The sequence below is a fragment of the Zootoca vivipara genome, chromosome 4 (assembly GCF_965207765.1).
Source record: "Zootoca vivipara chromosome 4, rZooViv2.hap1.1, whole genome shotgun sequence".
Classification (NCBI taxonomy): domain Eukaryota; kingdom Metazoa; phylum Chordata; class Lepidosauria; order Squamata; family Lacertidae; genus Zootoca; species Zootoca vivipara.
Window position 1 is genome coordinate 48,355,220 of NC_142587.1, and position 18,260 is coordinate 48,373,479.

Genomic DNA, 18,260 nt, shown 5'->3' on the forward strand with positions numbered 1-18,260 from the left:
GCTTTCAATTGTTTTACCGAACCCCCACTCTCTGTCACAATCATTAAGTAAAGGTAGATTTCATTGTTCACTTGTCTGTATAAAATCCCTCCTGCTGCCATCGCCTACCATTTGTAGAGATCAGTAGGAGTGAAACCAGAGAGAAGCCAAAAATCTTACACTAAAAAAGCCACTTTTCTAAAATTCTCTGGGACCATCTTCCCACATATCAAGTAAGGATAGCTAAGATGATTTACCTTACAGAGCTGCTGGAAAGATTACATCTAAAGGCAGATTACCCTCCGTTTCTGGTAGATCACCCCCTCCCTCACGCAGAACCGCATGCTATTAGCTTATTCACCCGCCTGTGTCCACCAAAAGAAAGGCCTCTCGCTCCCCCCCCAACCGCACTGCGGATCTCAAAATGCAGTTCAGGCTAACGAAATTTTTATCGGCACCTTCACGCAACACATTCTAGGGCTTTTTCCTGCCCGGTTTTCAGTGCAAATACATTTTCTTGGAACGGGGTATAGTTGCAGCAGCAAGGACCGGAGTCTGATCTGATTCCTTCCCAAATAAACTTTTATTTAATAATGGAACCAAGTATGGAGGAGTGGGTGACAAACCTAGATACGGCAACTATAAGAGCAACTGCACCTATTGAGAAATCTCCGGGTGGGCGTATCCCGAATGGCGATAGAAGAAGAACCAAGGGGGGGGAGGGGGAGAAGCTAAGTCACCCCGCGCTGGCGCATGGCGGAGACAGCTGCACGACGCGCATGCGCGAAGCCTTTCCCCGCAGCCCCTGCTTCTCGCGCTGATTGGTCGCCGGCGCTTGATCGTTGCAGCGGGTGGCGGGCGGCGAGGCCGTTTCCGGCGCGGGGTTGTGACGTCTTAAGCGGGGTGCCGAGGTGTCCGGCGGGCGGCCGGGCAGGGCAGCTTGTGGGAGATGGCGGAGTATCTGGCCTCCATCTTCGGTACCGAGAAAGACAAGTGAGTGGGTTCTTCCTCCCCCTGGCCTGCCCTCTCTCTCCAAGGGTGGGGTCCGGCCTACGTGAACGCCCGTCGCTTGCGGGGTGGGTGAGGAGGGTGACGGGGCCTGCGTCAGCGCCCTGGCGGAGGCCATTCCTAACAATAGTTTCCCACGAGGAGCCCTTTTTTTCCTCGCTCTCTCGTGCGCGTGCGCGGTTCTTGGCCGTAGAAGCCTCGAGCGCGCGAAACCTTCAGCCCTTGTACCGTTGCTGCTGCAGCAGCAAAGTGGCTGCCTCGTGCAAGCCGGCGAGGCGCTCCCTATTGGACCTTAGCGGGCGGGCGGCTGGGCGCGCTACTTCCTTCCCTCGCGAGCTTAGGGAGGGAGCGCGCGCGCGCCTGTCCGCCCGCCAACAGCCCAGGGGGCGCGCGCGCCCTTCCGGAAAAGAGCTGATGGCGGGCTCACGACTGCGAGGAATCCCCAGATCCGTTTTTTCTCTGCTCTCCTCTTGGTTTTCCTCATGAGTTGAATGGGGAAGGGAGTTGGGGAAGGGGAAGAGGAAGGGCCGGCGCTGCCAAAATGGTCGGTCTGGCCGTAGGATGGCCGCTGAAGATATCGTGGGGGAAATCCCCCTATGTGTCTCCGAGACGTAGCGCTTTCTCATCACGCCTAAGGAGTTTTGAAGGGGCGCAGAGTTTGTTTTGTTAGTGCAACTACAGCCTCAGTAGAAGTGTTCAAGCTGGCTTTCATGATCACTCTCAAATCAATAAATATATAGGTATATTTTTTAAAAGGTACACGAGGTAGAAAACTATACATAATATTTTAAAGGAGGAGGGCTGTATCCCTTTGAGCTGGGGACACCTGCCTTCCACTCCACTTTTCTGTTCACAGAGAGAGGAGGGAAGCAGGTCTCAATCTAAGCTCAAAAAGCTCCTTTGCTCACTACTAAACTTCATGTCCATACACTGATACTGGGAGGAGGCAGTAAATTTGAATTTCCTAATTGGGCAGTAAAAATCAGACCATGCAGCATGTTTTCTTTTACTCATTGAAAGCCATTTGTGGGGGCAGCTTACTACTATGCTACCCAAGTGAGTGCAGCACTGAGCAACTGAATGTCTCCAACTTGCAGACAATGGTGCAGAAGACTCGTTATCATATGTATACTAGTGTTGTCACATGCCTGCCAAAACTGCTTTTTTCCCCAACTTTTCTATGGTGTGGACATAAAGCAGCTGATATTATCTGCATTTCACACCTATGATATGAATGTTCCCACCCCATCTACTATCCAGCATGCCTTAGTAGTGGACAAATGAAGAGAGGAGAAAGTGCCATAGGTTGAGGCAGAGCATCTGCTTGTTTTATAGTATCTCCAGATTGGACTGGGAAAAGACTCCTGTAAGTAACCCTGGAGAGCTACTGAGTGAAGGCAATGGTGAACTTTAGTACCATAATTGACAGGGATGCACATCTGCCCTCAGACCCCAACTTACAGCATTCACCATTCTCAATTTTAGTGAAGGTGATACTTTAAAACAGCCAATATCAATTGTTGAATCATTGCTAAAATAGATAGGAATGGAGCACAGGAATGGAGAACACATCTTCTAGACCAGACATCCCCAAACTGCGGCCCTCCAGATGTTTTGGCCTGCAACTCCCATGATCCCTAGCTAACAGGGCCAGTGGTTGGGGAAGATGGGAATTGTAGTCCAAAACATCTGGAAAGCCAAAGTTTGGGGGTGCCTGTTCTAGACCTCAGGACTCCACTGGCCATGTCTTCGCTGGCCCTGCTTCACAATTCAAGTGCTTTTGCCTGGTCAGAGTCTATTCTTTTGATTAATAAGCTTAGCTATAAATCCATAACTAGTTTGTATTGAAATTGTTTCAATTGATACAATTTTTGTGTCTTTTGGTTTCAGAGTCAACTGTTCTTTTTACTTCAAAATTGGAGCATGCCGTCATGGAGACCGATGTTCTCGATTGCACAATAAACCAACATTTAGCCAGGTTGGTGTAATTTTTTTTGGTAGAAGTCCTACATCCAATGCAGCCATGACTTTCAGAGCTCAAATCTGTGATTGTTAAATCTGAGAAACTATAAAAGTATCATGTATATATTTGTTGATTTGTCCTTGAGTTGCTATTCATTTCTTTTACCAGCCCTTTGAAATGATTTTTTCAAAACTTTAATGGTTGCAGAATTTTTTCCATAACTTTTCCAATATTAGATGTCAGCCAGTGGTAACCTCCTGGGTAATATTTAGGAACTGTATAGCTGTTTTTTTTAAAAAAAAATATGGGCCAAATTCTATCTTGTAAACCAGGGATAGCCATGTGTTGTAGTGCACTGCATGTGTTGTAGTGCAGCTGCCATAGTCCCTGAGCACTGGCCACTACTTCCTTGGCAGGAGTAATGGGAGTTGAAGTCCAACAATTTGGAGGACACCATGTTGATTGCCCCTGATGTAAGTGTGCATGTTTTCAAATTTAACCAAATGCCCTGACAAAGCGATTCTGTGAAATAGCAAAAATGCACATATCCTTCCATTCTTCTCTACTACGTTATATTTCCAAGTATGGCATGTGTGGAATTCAGAGCACTCCCTATAAAATGAGTGGGGGTTGTGTAACGGTATAAGAGCAGCATAATCAGTTCTAAAACCTTTAAAGTAGTTTGAGAATATAGGCTAGCATAAGGGTTCACAAACATGTTCACAAACCATCAGTGATCCACAAGCTTCATTCAGGTGGTCCATGGTGTGCCCGTAAAAATACAATGAAAAATCATACAGCATCTAGCACAGTGCATTATAATTGCTGCAGTGGGCAGAGGAAACGCTAAGTGGTCCACCAAGACTCTAAGCCATTTTCATGTGGTCTTTGTAACCACTGGGTTAGCCTGTACAGATTAAAGCTGGTTGGGATGATCACATTCAGTTTGGTTACTACAATTTTGTTTAGTTTATTTTTGAACTCTAATTTTATTTTTTAAAATATCCAAGCTCCCTTATATCTTACCCTGCTCATCTACTTTCAGATAGTTAAGATTGACATAGTCAAAATACAAAACAAATAACTTCACCAACTTCAATACTTAAGCCTGAAGTAAAGTAGAAACAGGCAGTAAGGAAGAATGTGTTCACAGACTGACTGCTTGGGCAACTCTTGGAATCATAGAATCATAGAGTTGGAAGAGACCACAAGGGCCATCCAGTCCAACCCCCTGCCAAGCAGGAAACACCATCAAAGCTTTCTTGACATGGCTGTCAAGCCTCTGCTTAAAGACCTCCAAAGAAGAAGACTCCACCACACTTCTTATAGTTTGAATCCATGAAAGAAGATTCCACCTAAACATTAGGAAGAACTTCCTGACAGTAAGAGCTGTCCGACAGTGGGATTTTCTGCCAAGAAGTGTGGTGGAGTCTCCTTCTTTGGAGGTCTTTAAGCAGAGGCTTGACAGCCATATGTCAAGAATGCTTTGATGGTGTTTCCTGCTTGGCAGGGGGTTGGACTGGATGGCCCTCGTGGTCTCTTCCAACTCTGATTCTATGAGATTCTAAAGCTAAACTCCTATGCATGCTTATTTGGGAATGCGGTTTAATGTAGTAAGACTTTTATGAGAGTACATGTAGAAGAGCAGACTGGAATAGTTTGGAACAATAGCTTGTCTTATACTTTGATCTACCATAATATTGTTGTGATCCATCAATATAACACCATAGTTTGATGCTCCACTGATGCCAATAATTTGCATGTCCTCTCCTGAATATTTAATTGTAGTAAATCAGGAGTTGAATTGAGATGTGGTATCTGCATTTATTTGAACTTTGCAATAAGAATGCCAGAGCAGATGATTAAATGTGGCAAGCCTTTGTGGATTGTAGTTTAGCTTCTGTGAGTGGAATCAACTTAACATGATTTTAGCATCCTGCCTTCTGTGCAGCCCTCCTTGTGCCCCCATAATCTGCTCCAGAGTGTTGGTGAGGGGACCTGGAGTGAACGTGGGGTTATGGGGAAGAAGAGGAAGCAGGGACCCTGTTGTGCACTTGCACAGTGTTGAATTTCACCTTCATCTGTAGTAATGACTGATAGAACAGTTAAGATATCGTTACTGGGAATCCAGGATTTGTTTGGAAGATTTTAACTTGCATCTTCTAGATGTGGAGGGACAATTTCTGTATCTTGCTTTTTCAACAGAATTTTGATCTTTGTCCCTCCATTATGCACACCCCATTTATATATGTGCATTCAAATACAGTACTATTTTGCAAATAGGTCAGCTAATCTGACCTGTGACTTAAATTTAAGAGTCTTCTTTCCTGCTTACTTAAACAAAATAATTTGGCTTCATAAATTTATGTCATGATGTGTTAGGTACTGAACAAACAGTGAATATATATTGTGTTCCTACTGCTACTACTGAAATTGTTTAGTAATTCAATGTGGTTTAAAAGACTACCATGCTGGTTCCTGCCCAGCTTGCACTAAAATAGAATGTTGCAGGTGAGAGAAAGTTGCAAGTACCGTACTCTCAGTTCAAAATAGGCTAAAACAGTCAACAAATGTAGATACTGTATATTTTGTCTCTTGTGGCTAGGGACCAGAGGTTAACACTGGCTGGTTTTATAAAAACAAAAAAAGCTCTGAAAACAATGTTTTCTTTAAATACAGTTGGTTATATTAAATTTGAATGAAAGTTCGTGAAAACTAACATTTTAATTAAGTAACACTGAGCTACTTACACTGATATGGACATTAAAACTCTGAGATATTAGATTACTAACTTAAACATGGTTTGTTTTTTCAGACAACTTGATTTTAAGAAGAACGATACAAATGTAAGGTTTCAAGTCTGCCTGGGCAAATCCTTCAAGTAGAAAGCACAAAGGCTGAAAGGATATTCTTTCTTTAAAGATCTGCGAACTGAACATTTAGAAACTCATATTATTTAAACAGAAGTTCCACCAAGGAAATTCTTGTTTAGAGAAAGTGAAGAATCCTGTTCCTTGTGGCAGTGGTCTTTTGTTAGAAAGGCACTGCATATTGGGGGCACCATGTGGCATTTTTATGGCCCTCCGTATTTGATGGGATTAAAATTAGACTAAATTTAGGCTCATGCTAATAAGTTACTAAAATAGTATATTGCTAATTCTCCTTCTGGGAGCTGGGCTGACGATGCCTCCCTTGATAAGCTTAATAGCGCAACTTCTTGGTGAAATTAAAACTTGTTTACATAATATGACTCAGTGATATTTCACAACATGGTGCAAATACAAAAGAAAATAGTGTACCATTTGAATATAATTTAATATTAAGCTGTTCGCAAAAAAGTTGTCTCTTTGCAATTGTCTATTATATGCACAGCAGCCAGTAGAATTCCCCTTTTTATTTTTTTTTTCCCCGCAGACCATCTTGATTCAAAACATCTATCGTAATCCCCAAAACAGTGCACAGACGGCTGACGGCTCACACTGTAAGTCCCACAGTTGGAGAAATTTTTTTTTAAGAATGGTGTTAAAGAGCCCATTCCTAAATATGAGAAAATCATGTTGGCTTCTGAGCTGCTGACATAAAGCTGTTGCAAACAGGACAAGTGACGGAACTCTTACATAATGATCAAGCATTTGTCAAATGCCTATGTTATGTGCAAAAAAAAGATGGTTAAAAATGATTGGGTTTTTTGGTTCAAAACTTCCCATATAAGGACATGAGCATTAAGACATGTTCATTGTTTATAGTACACCTTAGGCATTTATCAAATGACTTGATATTTTAAAATCTGAAAACATAGGCTTTTTTGCCATATACGGTAAGTGATACTTGGGGATTTTTGGTTCACCTTAACATTCTTAGGCAATAGAGATTTCATAACAGCCTTATTATTGTGTGTTACAGTGGAATCTAGTTCCTGACAATTTTCAACCTTTCCATATGTTAAGGCTATTTATTGCCTCAGGTTCAAGATTTATGATAATAAAATGCCAATAGATGCATTTTAAATAAATGCAATAATAAGTGTTGTGAGATCTCTATTTTTTTCCTCAATACTAGGGTGGTTCAGAAGGGTCGCAAGTCAAATGGCGCATATTTCCCTCGGGAGAAAATAACATTCTCTCTTTCAGCACTGAGACTCAACTAAAAGTGATCACCACAAGGAAACCAGTTTCTTGTTAAAACTTATTTTCCATAATATAAAGTTGTTGCGTTTTGTATTTCAGACCATTGCCCTCTTGAACATTTACCGTAACCCTCAAAACTCTTCCCAGTCTGCTGACGGTTTGCGCTGTAAGTTCATACAAGTTCCTTCACTGGTTCCCTGGGCTTGATTGTCAGAGCTCAGTGTCAACTGAAGCTGGTCTACCATTTTTAGTTTAATGGAGCAAACTGATCACATTTTATTAAATGTGCCTGAAATTTTTGGTCCTTCACATATCCCATGCCCACCCCACCCCCCAAAAAAAACTTGTTTCCTCTGAAACTTTGGCTACCTGCCTATTTTATGAATTTTTTTAAGGGACACATTTTAAAGCTTTCTTGAGCAATGGCGTTCTCTACTCCATCCTTGCCATTGGCCTCCATCATTTTAATGTGTCCTTGATTATATTTAATGTTACATATTACTGTTTACCAAAGGCTAGGTCAACAGCTTATTAACTTAACTCAAGCACTTATCCATCTGTTTACAGATGTTAAAATCACTTTAATTTGATCTCTCTGCATAGGTACGGTTAAAATTCCTTCCTTGCTTTAAAATCTGAAATTATGAACTGATATTCATTTATGGGAAAGTGTGGAGATTGTCTTGAACTAATTCTTAACACTTGTGTAGTATAACTGTGAAAATCTATTTGTCTACTGTACATCAGTAGAAGTAAGTGATTTAAATGGGTAAATAATTGAGCTAATCTGTGATTTGCTCTTGAAGCAGTTAAACAATGCAATAATTAAATGACTTATAGTTAAGCCCAGTCTGGTATTTACAACGCTATTTCTACTAGCACTGCTAAATGATATTCAGTGTTACGTATCTGGGCTTGTGCTAAAATTTCCACCAATCTGGTATAAGTAATTCATGCTGTAGCTGCATGGTTTGCTGTGGAGCTCTTTTTATTTGTCCAGAATTTACTGGCTGAACAAACATAGCAGCAAGTCTCTTTAAAATGATAGTTCAAATGTTTAAAATTTGGTGTCAGTTGAGTAATGCTGCTTGAGAAGTCAACAGCCTTTTGCTGTTTTAGGAATTGCATGGTTTGTTATAGTTACCTAGCAAATATTTACATTGTTTAACTATTCTGCTCTCCATATATGTCATATAGTATTATCAGTTATGTTTAGTAGTCGAATTCTGATGGTGTACTTGTTCAACCTAGTAAAACACCATCACTTAATTTGGTTTGTTTTAGTGTTATGTCTTACAGGGAAATGGTTTTACCAAGTTTTAAAAAATCACATATGGCAACAATTGATATGTGTTGAAAAACCAAAGTAGATTTTAAGATTCTTGTTAATGACTATTTCTATTTCTGTTGACAACAGAGAAAACAGTTAGCTATTAAGCTATCTTGATATTTTGGTTTGGGACAGTTTAATCCATTTTTATCAAGCTCATAGTGTATTTTAAATGGGATTTGACATCTGTCAGTCAACATTTAGTTCCTAATTCAATAGTGTCCCTTTAAACCTAATGTAGAGTTGCAAGTGTGGTCATAGTTTAATTGAAAATAGATCCCAGAGTGGATCTCAGCTATTTTTTCTATTCATTAAAGGTGGTGGGAAACTGAATTTTGAAAATACCATAGAATTTCCCCATCCTTAAGTATTTTAGATTTATATCTGAAAGGGTAAGATGCTTTCTAGAACTACAGACCACTTAGGGTCAGAGAGATATACATATAAAGTTTTAAATTGTGCTTAATGTATGCTAAAATGCTATATCTGTCAGTTTTTGCCATACATACTGGTTTGAAATTCATATTTATTTATTTAAAACCTCCCCTGTTTATGAACAGGTGGCCTAAATGCCTGCAAATGCATACTTCAGGGCATGGAAATAATATAGCATGACTTACTTTTAAGTATTTTGAAAAATGTGAAGACTGAATTAGATTTTGGAGCAAAATTGCGTTCCTTTCCCCCCTCAGTAAGCCTAGTTTTGCTAATTTGAAGGAAGTAGAAACATGTTAACTTAATATTGCGTTCAGTCCAGTAAAGCATATGAATGGTGAACAGTTTTAATTAGCAAACTAATTATAGTGTACGTCGCCAGACTCCAAGGGATGCTGCTCTGCTGTCTGTCGTAAGGTATTCAGCAACAGAAGTGAGGGACATTTTTAGTAGTTCCTTTTACCCACTAAAATCCCTACCCCCCAAAAAAATCCTGTGCCAGAGTATTGGGGAACCCTCAAGCACCTTTGGAGGGAGGGAAGCCTGCTTGAGAAAGGAGGATTTGCTTTAAAATTCCTTCTTCCGTGTTCTGTTCAGAGATGCCTTCTGTCAGTAGAGCAACACCTGTTGGATTTCACTGTTTCTTTTTAGAATAATTTTTAAAATGAAATTCCCTTATACAGTATTTTATTTCTCCCCTTATTTTAATCCTAGTACATTCTTGAAAGGCTGTTCATGAAAATCTGGTGCACTAAAATTAAGATAGTTGGACCTGGGGGTGGTTGCATTCTATATCAGATCAGTTTCCTTAGATTTAAACCATTCTCCGTGGAAGTGTGTTATCTATCAGGTTATTGATTAAAACTGTTAGGAGATTGTTGTGATTGTTTTTTCTTTAGGGGTTGGCAGAACTGTTTATGGTCTAGTCCTAATGGTTAGCTACATAGTAGGTATTTTTTTACTTCAGTAGACGGCTTCTACTTTCTTTTCTACTTACTTAAAATATTTTTAATGTGCTCAGAGTCCTTTGCCTCGTTTGAGATTAGATTCTAATTAATATGACTTGGTATTTGCAGGTGCTGTGAGCGATGTTGAAATGCAGGAACATTATGATGAATTCTTTGAGGTATGTTAAACTGAGTAATGCTTTGAAAATTTTATATAAATGAAAACATCAAACACAGTTAACATTATAAGCTTTGAAGTTTATCTTAGAGCAAAAGAACAAAATTATGCCAAATATTCTTCTTCAGCAAGAGGGGAGTATTTGAAATTCTTTGTTCCTTAGATTTATTTTAATAAAGTGTTTCTGGCCCAAGTAATAATTCCCTGTAACAAACAATAGATTATGGGAAAATGTAATGAGCGATATCCAGCTAGTGTCCCTGGGGGCATTTCTCAAGCCTGTAAGCCCCACTTTGGACAAACCACACACCAAGATTGTATGACATCAGGCATCAAAAAGTTCAAGCTGTAGTTGCAAAGGAAGAATTGGGAAAGTACTTAAACCAGATGTTTTCAACCTTTTTGAGTCCATGGGCCCCTTGAGCAACTACCTTCTTTTTGTGGCACCCCTGTGGGGCTCAGGAGCCCAGTTATGTCATCCCTTGCCTGCAGAACCAGCAGCCTCTCACCATTTTTCAAACACCCTCCCTTCTGGAGTGTGTCCTCAGTCTCCTCTCTCCTTTCTTTGGGAGTCGTCCAGGCGGCTACTGCTGCTGCCCCTGGTCTCTGAGCTGCCCCACCCCATCCCAGAGAGAGGTATCTCCTCACATTGCCCCATAGGGGCCTGGGCAGAGGATGCCCCCAGCCTTAGTGGCCCAACAGAGACTGGCCAGAGGTGAACATGAGGCCAGTACCTTACCTTGGGAGGCTGCAGTGGCAGCAGGAGAGTTCCCCACCCCTGAACACAAAGTCAGGGTAGACCCATTGAAAGAAATGGGCTTAAATTACCAATTTTAATTCTTTGGATCTGCTCTGAGTGTTAATGACACAGGATATCACCCATTTTATTTTTCAGTCTTCAGTTATTTTAGTTTCAGGTGTGTAGTTTAATTCTGAATTCTTATTTGTTAAAAGCTATTTATGTCCTGCCTTTCTGGATAAAAATGCTTCCAAAGTTGCTTACAAGTAACATCAAGATGCAGTCTTCGAAGCCATCATAAACAATATCAACAAACAAAATTGTCACGATTTTCCCTACAGGGCAGTTTGTGGTAGATCGGGAAGAGAGCAGTTAGGTCAAACAGGCTCTCGGGTCTGCACCTTCCTGCTTTCTTCTGGAATCCTCTCAACAAGACAGATAGGGGTAGATGGCCTTGAGGGGGGAATAGGGATAAAGCCATTGCCAAACCCTATGTAGCCAAGAAAAACAGATTAAATGCCAAGTTGGTGATTTATAGGTTTGGTAATTCATCTAGTTCAGATCAAATTAACACTCATTTTTTCTTCATTTAGGAGGTCTTTACAGAGATGGAAGAAAAATATGGTGAAGTAGAAGAGATGAATGTCTGTGATAATCTTGGAGATCATCTGGTTGGAAATGTATATGTAAAGGTAAGATATAAAAAGTCTACAACTGCTGATCAAAATCCTTAAATGTCTTGCTTTGTATATATGAAAAGTAACTAGCAGTCTTGAACAGGTAGGCTATGTGTGTAGCATAAATATTTATGAATACTTTCAAGTGAAACCTGTTAACCCCAGCAAGGAATGTAATTAAAGAAATGTGGTGAATGAACTAAAATGATATCTCCCCTTATCTGACTGACTGCTTTATTTCTATTTCCCCCCCAATATCACATACACCATGTCTGTAGACACTTAATCCACTTAATTGTAGAGTGCTATAACAGAGAGACAAATATTTGGAATGACTTTTCAGATTGAGATTCATATATGGAACTTTTGTACGTGTACTCTCCCCTTCCCTGCATTTTAGCATTACAAAGTAATTGTGCATTGCTATTGGTTCTTGTATCTTAACTATCCCTGATTCAGGTCCAGCCTGAGGCATTTTCCTTTTTTTATTCTCAAAAGTATACACTTGGCACCAGGCATTGGTCAGCACTATAGCTACTTAAAGTGGTTGTTATATTGTGTAATTCTGTCTAGATTTTCCAACAAGGAGAATGTAGTTTACTAAAATTATTATTATGACATAGAAAACTATTAGGCAAATCTAGGGAACATCTAAGAAAAATACTAGATAGAAAAAGCAAAATAAAAATAGCCACTAAAGTGCAGTTGGATAGTGAACTATTGCTGCTAAAAATGACCTAAGTGTTGCTGAAGTATATTTTGGAACGGTAGCTGCTACATCTACTTGAATAAGCAGGGCTTATTCAAATCTTTTCAATTGACACTGTTGAAAACCTTTCTCGTTTCATTCTTTCCCCGGACAGGCAAAACTAGACACAGATGTGTGCCCCTCTATTTATAAATATGCTGCTATTCAGACCAATTTTTTTGCTTTTATATTCCCTTCCCTGACCAATGCATTTGGGTCCAAGATACTTTGGTTATTGTTGTCAGAATACAGTACAGTGAAACTGTTTAACTGTATTGTTATTGTCAGTCAACTAAGGTCAACATTGAATACAGTATCTAACTTTACTACAAGCAACTGGTACATATCTATAATGGACAGACTACATTCCGTTTACTTCATATGAACGTATATTGATTCTTTTTTTCATTTTTAGAAATTTAACAAAGGATTTTTTAAAGAAGATTATCAATAAAAATATAAACATGACAAAAAATAAATGGTATATGAAGAATAATGATACCTTTCAGGGACACATGAAGGATATAATCTTGGCTCTAATAAAAGTGTGTCATGTTCTTAAAGAATCCTGCCCTTATGCATTGATATGCTATTGACATGCTGCTTGTGTGTCCCCCCCCCAAAAAAAATTGCTTCCTTACTATTTCGCTAACGCTACGTAAGTGAATCTTTTGTGCTTTCCTAATTTTCATGTTGGCACTGAGAATCATGTCAGTTCCTAGTAATATGTAAAAGTGGAGACTTCATTTTTGTAAACTTAACCTTCTTTCCAGTTTCGACGTGAAGAAGATGCAGAAAAGGCAGTGATTGACCTGAACAACCGCTGGTTTAATGGGCAGCCGATACATGCAGAGCTCTCCCCTGTGACAGATTTCAGAGAAGCTTGCTGCCGCCAGTATGAAATGGGGTGAGCAAACTGTTTTCTGCTGTCTCCATTTTTGAGTTGATTTTGAAATACTTTTTTGTGTTAAAAAATCATGAGTGACAGGACACTGCTCCATGGTTTTGAATTCTGATTTGCCCTCTGTGAATGGACATATTCCCTCCATTCACAGAGGGACCTGGGATCCAGTAGAACAGGCTTCCTCAAACTCTGCCCTCCAGATGTTTTTGGCCTACAACTCCCATGATCCCTAGCTAGCAGGACCAGTGGTCAGGGATGATGGGAATTGTAGTCTCAAAACATCTGGAGGGCAGAGTTTGAGGAAGCCTGCAGTAGAGGCTCCAGCCGCAATAAAGGACGGGAAGAGCATTTTTTTTAAAAAAAATTAATTCCCCAGCCCCCCTGCAATGCCTCTCAGTTGCTGTCAAGGTTCCCCAGCTCAACATAGCAGATTGTTAAAAGGGGCTGTGTGAGGATTAGGAGATCAGCAAGAAATGCTGCCCTCTTCTGGCAGGAGCATCCTGCCACGCATAGAACGGTCTTGCCAGCAGAAACTTTGTTAGAATCTTAAGCCAATAGCATTTCCTTAATCATAATCAAAACCTTGCGTTGTTGTTGTTGTTTTTCCCCTCAAGGGAGTGTACACGAGGAGGTTTCTGCAACTTTATGCATTTGAAACCCATTTCTCGAGAATTGCGACGTGAGCTGTATGGCCGCCGCCGCAAGAAGTAAGTGCTTGTTCTTTTATATAAAAAAACCTTTTAATTTTTAAAAATGTGTGTTTTTCTAAAATGGGAGAACTTGTAGGTAAGCTAGGTGGTGCAATACTACCAAATTTGTCACAGCTTATGAAGATGAAGATAGATGCAAGTACCAGCAATTCATGGTTTTCATGTTGCTTCCCATCCCATCAGTTGACTTTGAATGCAAGTAACATTAGCAAACTGAAAACTGAATGCAGTGGCTGACAAACTGAGCTATTAAATGTTGGAGCAATAAATGTGCTTGTTAAATTGCTGATACTGTGCTTTTTCATAAGAATTGTACCTTAGCTGATAATGATGGGCAATAGTGCCCTATTTCATGCAGAATACATAAATGTTGCAGTAAGGAGTCTCTTACTCTGTATGGGTGACAGCATGAATTGCTATTGTTATACCCCACCTTTTCCTCTGACAGGGACTCAGTGCTGGCTTATGGATAAAAATAGTAACAGCTAAAAACATAGGGGGAAATCATTTTTAAAAACAATTAAACATTGATAGAAATATATATAATCTATTACAGCCATGCAAATAAATTTATTTAATAGTGATGTGCAGGTTAGCAAGGCTAGAGCAGGATTGAGCACATGCGATTGGTATTGCAATACACCACTAGTAAAAAGATTGTATTGGGTTGTAAAGGTGTGAGTTCAAGACTAAAATAAGACAGACTGGTAAAAATGTTGATTTATCAGGACTTCATGCAACTTTAACCACAGGTTGAAGCAGTTCATTCATTAACTTAATGAGAGTGTTCCTGTTCTTCCATTAATGCTTCTAAATATATTTGCAAGAGCCTGGTATGAAGTTGCTTTCTCTTATTTTAGTTGTAAATATGGTATGTATCTGTAGCCTACAAATGCTAGCTCTCATAATTCTAGCTGAGGTGGCCTTTTCCCTCCTCAAACTATGACCACAGGGCTAAGGAACATCTTGAGCTAGTGTTGTAACTTGTGTTGACCAGTTTGTTACATAATTCTAATTGGTGCTTATTGTTTAAATATTTCTATGTAAGCAGCTTTGTGAGGTTTGCCTAGAAAATAGATACGTAAAGTATCTTTCAATATTTATTTATTATTCAAGTTTCATTTTAAATCAGTGCTTCATTCTGGGGGGAAAATATCTCAGTGAACTTTTTAATCTCTAATTTTCTATCGCTGCCTACCGCTGTTTAAAACAAAAAAGCAATCACAAGTGATATCCAAGTACGACTCATTGAAATCAATGGCATTAAGTTATTGTTGTTGTTATTTATTAAATTTCTATACCGCCTAAGTTACTTAGTCCATTGAGCAACACCCAGTGCCACACCAGCAGATGCAAGATGAGTCCTGTTCACCCCTTCCTGCTGCACGTCCCATGGGGGAGGGGAGGAAAAGCAAGTCTCATTTGTGCAAGCAGAAGTAATGCACAAGCGTGACTCCGCAACTGGAAATCAGCCATTGATGTCAATGGGTGTGGCCAGAGTTTGAATGACGTTGGATATCACCCATTTTGTCAATGAAAAGTTAGTCAGTCCCCCAAAGAAATTCCTGGGATTTCTCTGGAATGAGTTCGCACATTTTCGCCATAATGCAAGAGGAAGCTCTATCTGCTTTTCCCAAGATTAGCTTTATCCACAGCTCTACAAATACTACTTTTGGGGGATCGGATCTATTATATAATTAATTATGCCAGAACATGCTGGTTTAAAACCTGAATGGCACAAGGTAGTAGTACATAATTGGGAACTACTTGTTTGTCACCTGCTACATGTGCTTGGTAAAAATGCTCCTCTCTAAAGGATAATTCATAATTGAATTTAGGATGTAGTTGCATATGTTGCAGAATATCACAGCACACAAATTCTGTATTTTCCTTGCATCTGGTTACCCTCCTCTACGTGGACCATTTCCACGAGCTGCTAAATATACAGTTGTTGTTGTTTAGTCGTGTCCAACTCTTCGTGACCCCATGTACCAGAGCATGCCAAGCACTCCTGTCCTCCACTGCCTCCCACAGTTTGGGTCAGACTCATGTTTGTAGCTTCGAGAACACTGTCCAACCATCTCATCCTCTGTCATCCCCTTCTCCTTGTGCCCTCAATCTTTCCCAACATCAGGGTCTTTTCCAGGGAGCCTTCTCTTCTCATGAGGTGGCCAAAGTATTGGAGCCTCAGCTTCAGGATCTGTCCTTCCAGCGAGCACTCAGGGCTGATTTCCTTCAGAATGGATAGATTTGATCTTCTTGCAGTCCATGGGACTCTCAAGAGTCTCCTCCAGCACCATAATTCAAAAGCATCAATTCTTTGGCGATCAGCCTTTATGGTCCAGCTCTCTATATATCAATACACAGTAGTATTGATATATAGCAGGGGTGGCCAGCTCCAGAGACACTGCAATCTACTTTCAAATGGGGGGTTCCACTCAAAGTTGTTGAGCTTTTTTTAGGGAGGGGGAAAAGCTCACTATTGGGGGAAGGAACAGCAGAGAGCAGAGGCAGCCACTAACCTTCTGATCGCTGACAACATAAAAGCCTCTGTTTCAAAAGTCAGGCTTCCCCTTATGGACCGGTGATTGACCGCGATCTACCGAAGCCTCACAGGGATCAACCAGTTGATCGCGATCGACGTGTTGGACATCCCTGATATATAGCATATGCACAGGCTCTTAGATGTGAATCCGATTCTAGCACACAGCATATTGGGACAAATGTTGTTGGGTCTAGCACTGCTGCCTCTGATGTAGCTCAGCTGGATGATGGCAGGGCCTGGGGGAAGGTAGGAGCCAGGAATGGAAACCAGCAAGGACTGTGCTGGCACAGCCATCTTAATTATGCTTGCCCTACAATTAATTGGTGTATGCTGGGGGGCAGGGCAGTAACAATCATGTTTGATATTGTACTTGTAACCTGCCCTAGGGCCTAATGCTGAAAGGCAGAAAAGAAATGTAATAAAGAATAAGAATTAGGAAGTGGCAAGGAGGGGGGCGCTGAGGGCAGTTTGCTTATTTGTTTTCCCAAAGAAGATATTTACTAAATATTGAAATACTCTTTGGCCTGTTAAAATTGCCTTTTTATAAATGCCTAATGAGAGTGTTCTGTTGTTGCCCTATTCTAATGCAGCTATATTTGGCTGCAAACAAGACTCCACACCCTTTACCTCCAGCCATTTGGAAGAGGGCAATTACTTACCAGGACCAAAGCTCTGGTCTCCTAGGATACTAACAAAAGTATGGGCAGAACTGTTTTAGTATTCAAAAAAGCAGACTCTTGTGTAAAAACCTTGAACAAGTTTTTTATTTTTAAAGGTTTGTATTTGAGAAAGTTTTTCACTGTGCTCATTTTTTTCTACCAGGCATAGATCCAGGTCAAGGTCCCGTGAACGTCGCTCTAGATCCAGAGATCGTGGTCGTGGAGGTGGAGGAGGTGGTGGTGGCGGTGGTGGTGGTGGCCGAGAGCGTGATAGAAGGCGGTCAAGAGATCGTGAAAGATCTGGACGATTCTGAGCCATGCCATTTCTACCTTATCTGTTAGAAAGTGTTGTAGTTGATTGACCAAACAAGTTCATAATGAAAACTTTTTTTAAAAGATGGGCTTCTGAATAAAAATTTGTAGTGATACAGTTTTCTTTGCGTAACTGATTTCTTATGAAAAAAATATTTCTTTGACCTTGATGAATGATTTGGGTGGGGTGGGGATTGCTATGTACTGCAGAAGAGCTGGTTTTTACATTTGGATATACATTAAATTGTTCATGTATATAATACAAAATATTATATACATTAAATTGTGCATAAGCAGTTACTCATTTAAGTTTCCCTCTTTTGTTATGCTGTCTGCTTATTTAGGTTAGCGTAGGCACCTCTAAATGAAAGCTGTGAAGGAGCATTTCTTTACTCGGACAAGATGCTTAGTTATATAAATCTGTATGTTTCTTTGTTACTAAGAAATCTGTGCTCTGTGAATGTGGCATTTACAATAAATCCAGTTTTTGAACTAAAAAAATTAAAGCCTATTCTCTAAGCACTCCTGAGTAGTTACTACTCCAGGCTGTGCCAAAATTCATAGTTTATTTCCACATTTTAGTTAAAGTGCCGTATGAAAGCTGAACTTGGGGGTTCTTTATTATAACAAGCTCACAATGAGTTTTAATCTGCAGCTTGGTTGTAAAAGTGCTGAGGCAAATATGACTTGCAAAGTGGGCTTTTTGTCCAGCCTCAGGAAGAAGTCAGAGTTGCCAGTTCACCTAAAACAAATCCCACCTTTAGTCATATTTATTATATGAAATTGCATACAAAATTAATTTGTATGCTTCCCCTCAGTCAATTGCTTCCTAGGATCATGAACAATAATATGATGGTTCCAGGACCCAGCACAGATGTCTGAAAAACAAGTCATGCCAGACCAATCTTTCTTTTGATACCGTAGAGTTACAAGCTTGGTGGTTCAGGGGAATGCTGTATCTTGATTTCAGTAAGTCTGACAAAGTCGTTGATGTGGGCT

The 18,260-nt window shown here is 40.2% G+C and overlaps 1 protein-coding gene across 5 annotated transcripts; it reads left to right on the forward strand.

Annotated features, from left to right (window-relative positions):
* The first annotated feature begins 891 nt into the window (after window positions 1-891).
* On the forward strand, window positions 892-17,382 carry U2AF1 (U2 small nuclear RNA auxiliary factor 1). 5 transcript variants are annotated; one of them, XM_088667844.1, is made up of 10 exons: window positions 892-972; window positions 2,878-2,965; window positions 5,766-5,796; window positions 6,365-6,431; window positions 7,177-7,243; window positions 9,919-9,968; window positions 11,300-11,398; window positions 12,905-13,038; window positions 13,650-13,742; window positions 17,113-17,382. In XM_088667844.1, exons 6-10 carry the CDS (start codon window positions 9,939-9,941, stop codon window positions 17,261-17,263), a joined length of 507 nt encoding a protein of 168 aa, XP_088523970.1. In that variant the 5' UTR covers window positions 892-972; window positions 2,878-2,965; window positions 5,766-5,796; window positions 6,365-6,431; window positions 7,177-7,243; window positions 9,919-9,938; the 3' UTR covers window positions 17,264-17,382. The 5 variants fall into 5 exon arrangements, with proteins under 5 accessions (XP_088523970.1, XP_034971794.1, XP_088523969.1 ...); XM_035115903.3 differs by lacking the exon at window positions 7,177-7,243; XM_088667843.1 differs by lacking the exon at window positions 5,766-5,796.
* Window positions 17,383-18,260: the final 878 nt, after the last annotated feature.

Excerpts from the sequence above, each read along its gene's own strand:
- U2AF1 (XM_035115902.3), top strand. The coding sequence starts at position 929 with ATGGCGGAGTATCTGGCCTCCATCTTCGGTACCGAGAAAGACAA. Across the intron at positions 11,399-12,904 it reads TTGGAAATGTATATGTAAAG|TTTCGACGTGAAGAAGATGC; the intron begins GTAAGATATAAA and ends CCTTCTTTCCAG. Across the intron at positions 13,039-13,649 it reads TGCCGCCAGTATGAAATGGG|GGAGTGTACACGAGGAGGTT; the intron begins GTGAGCAAACTG and ends TTTCCCCTCAAG.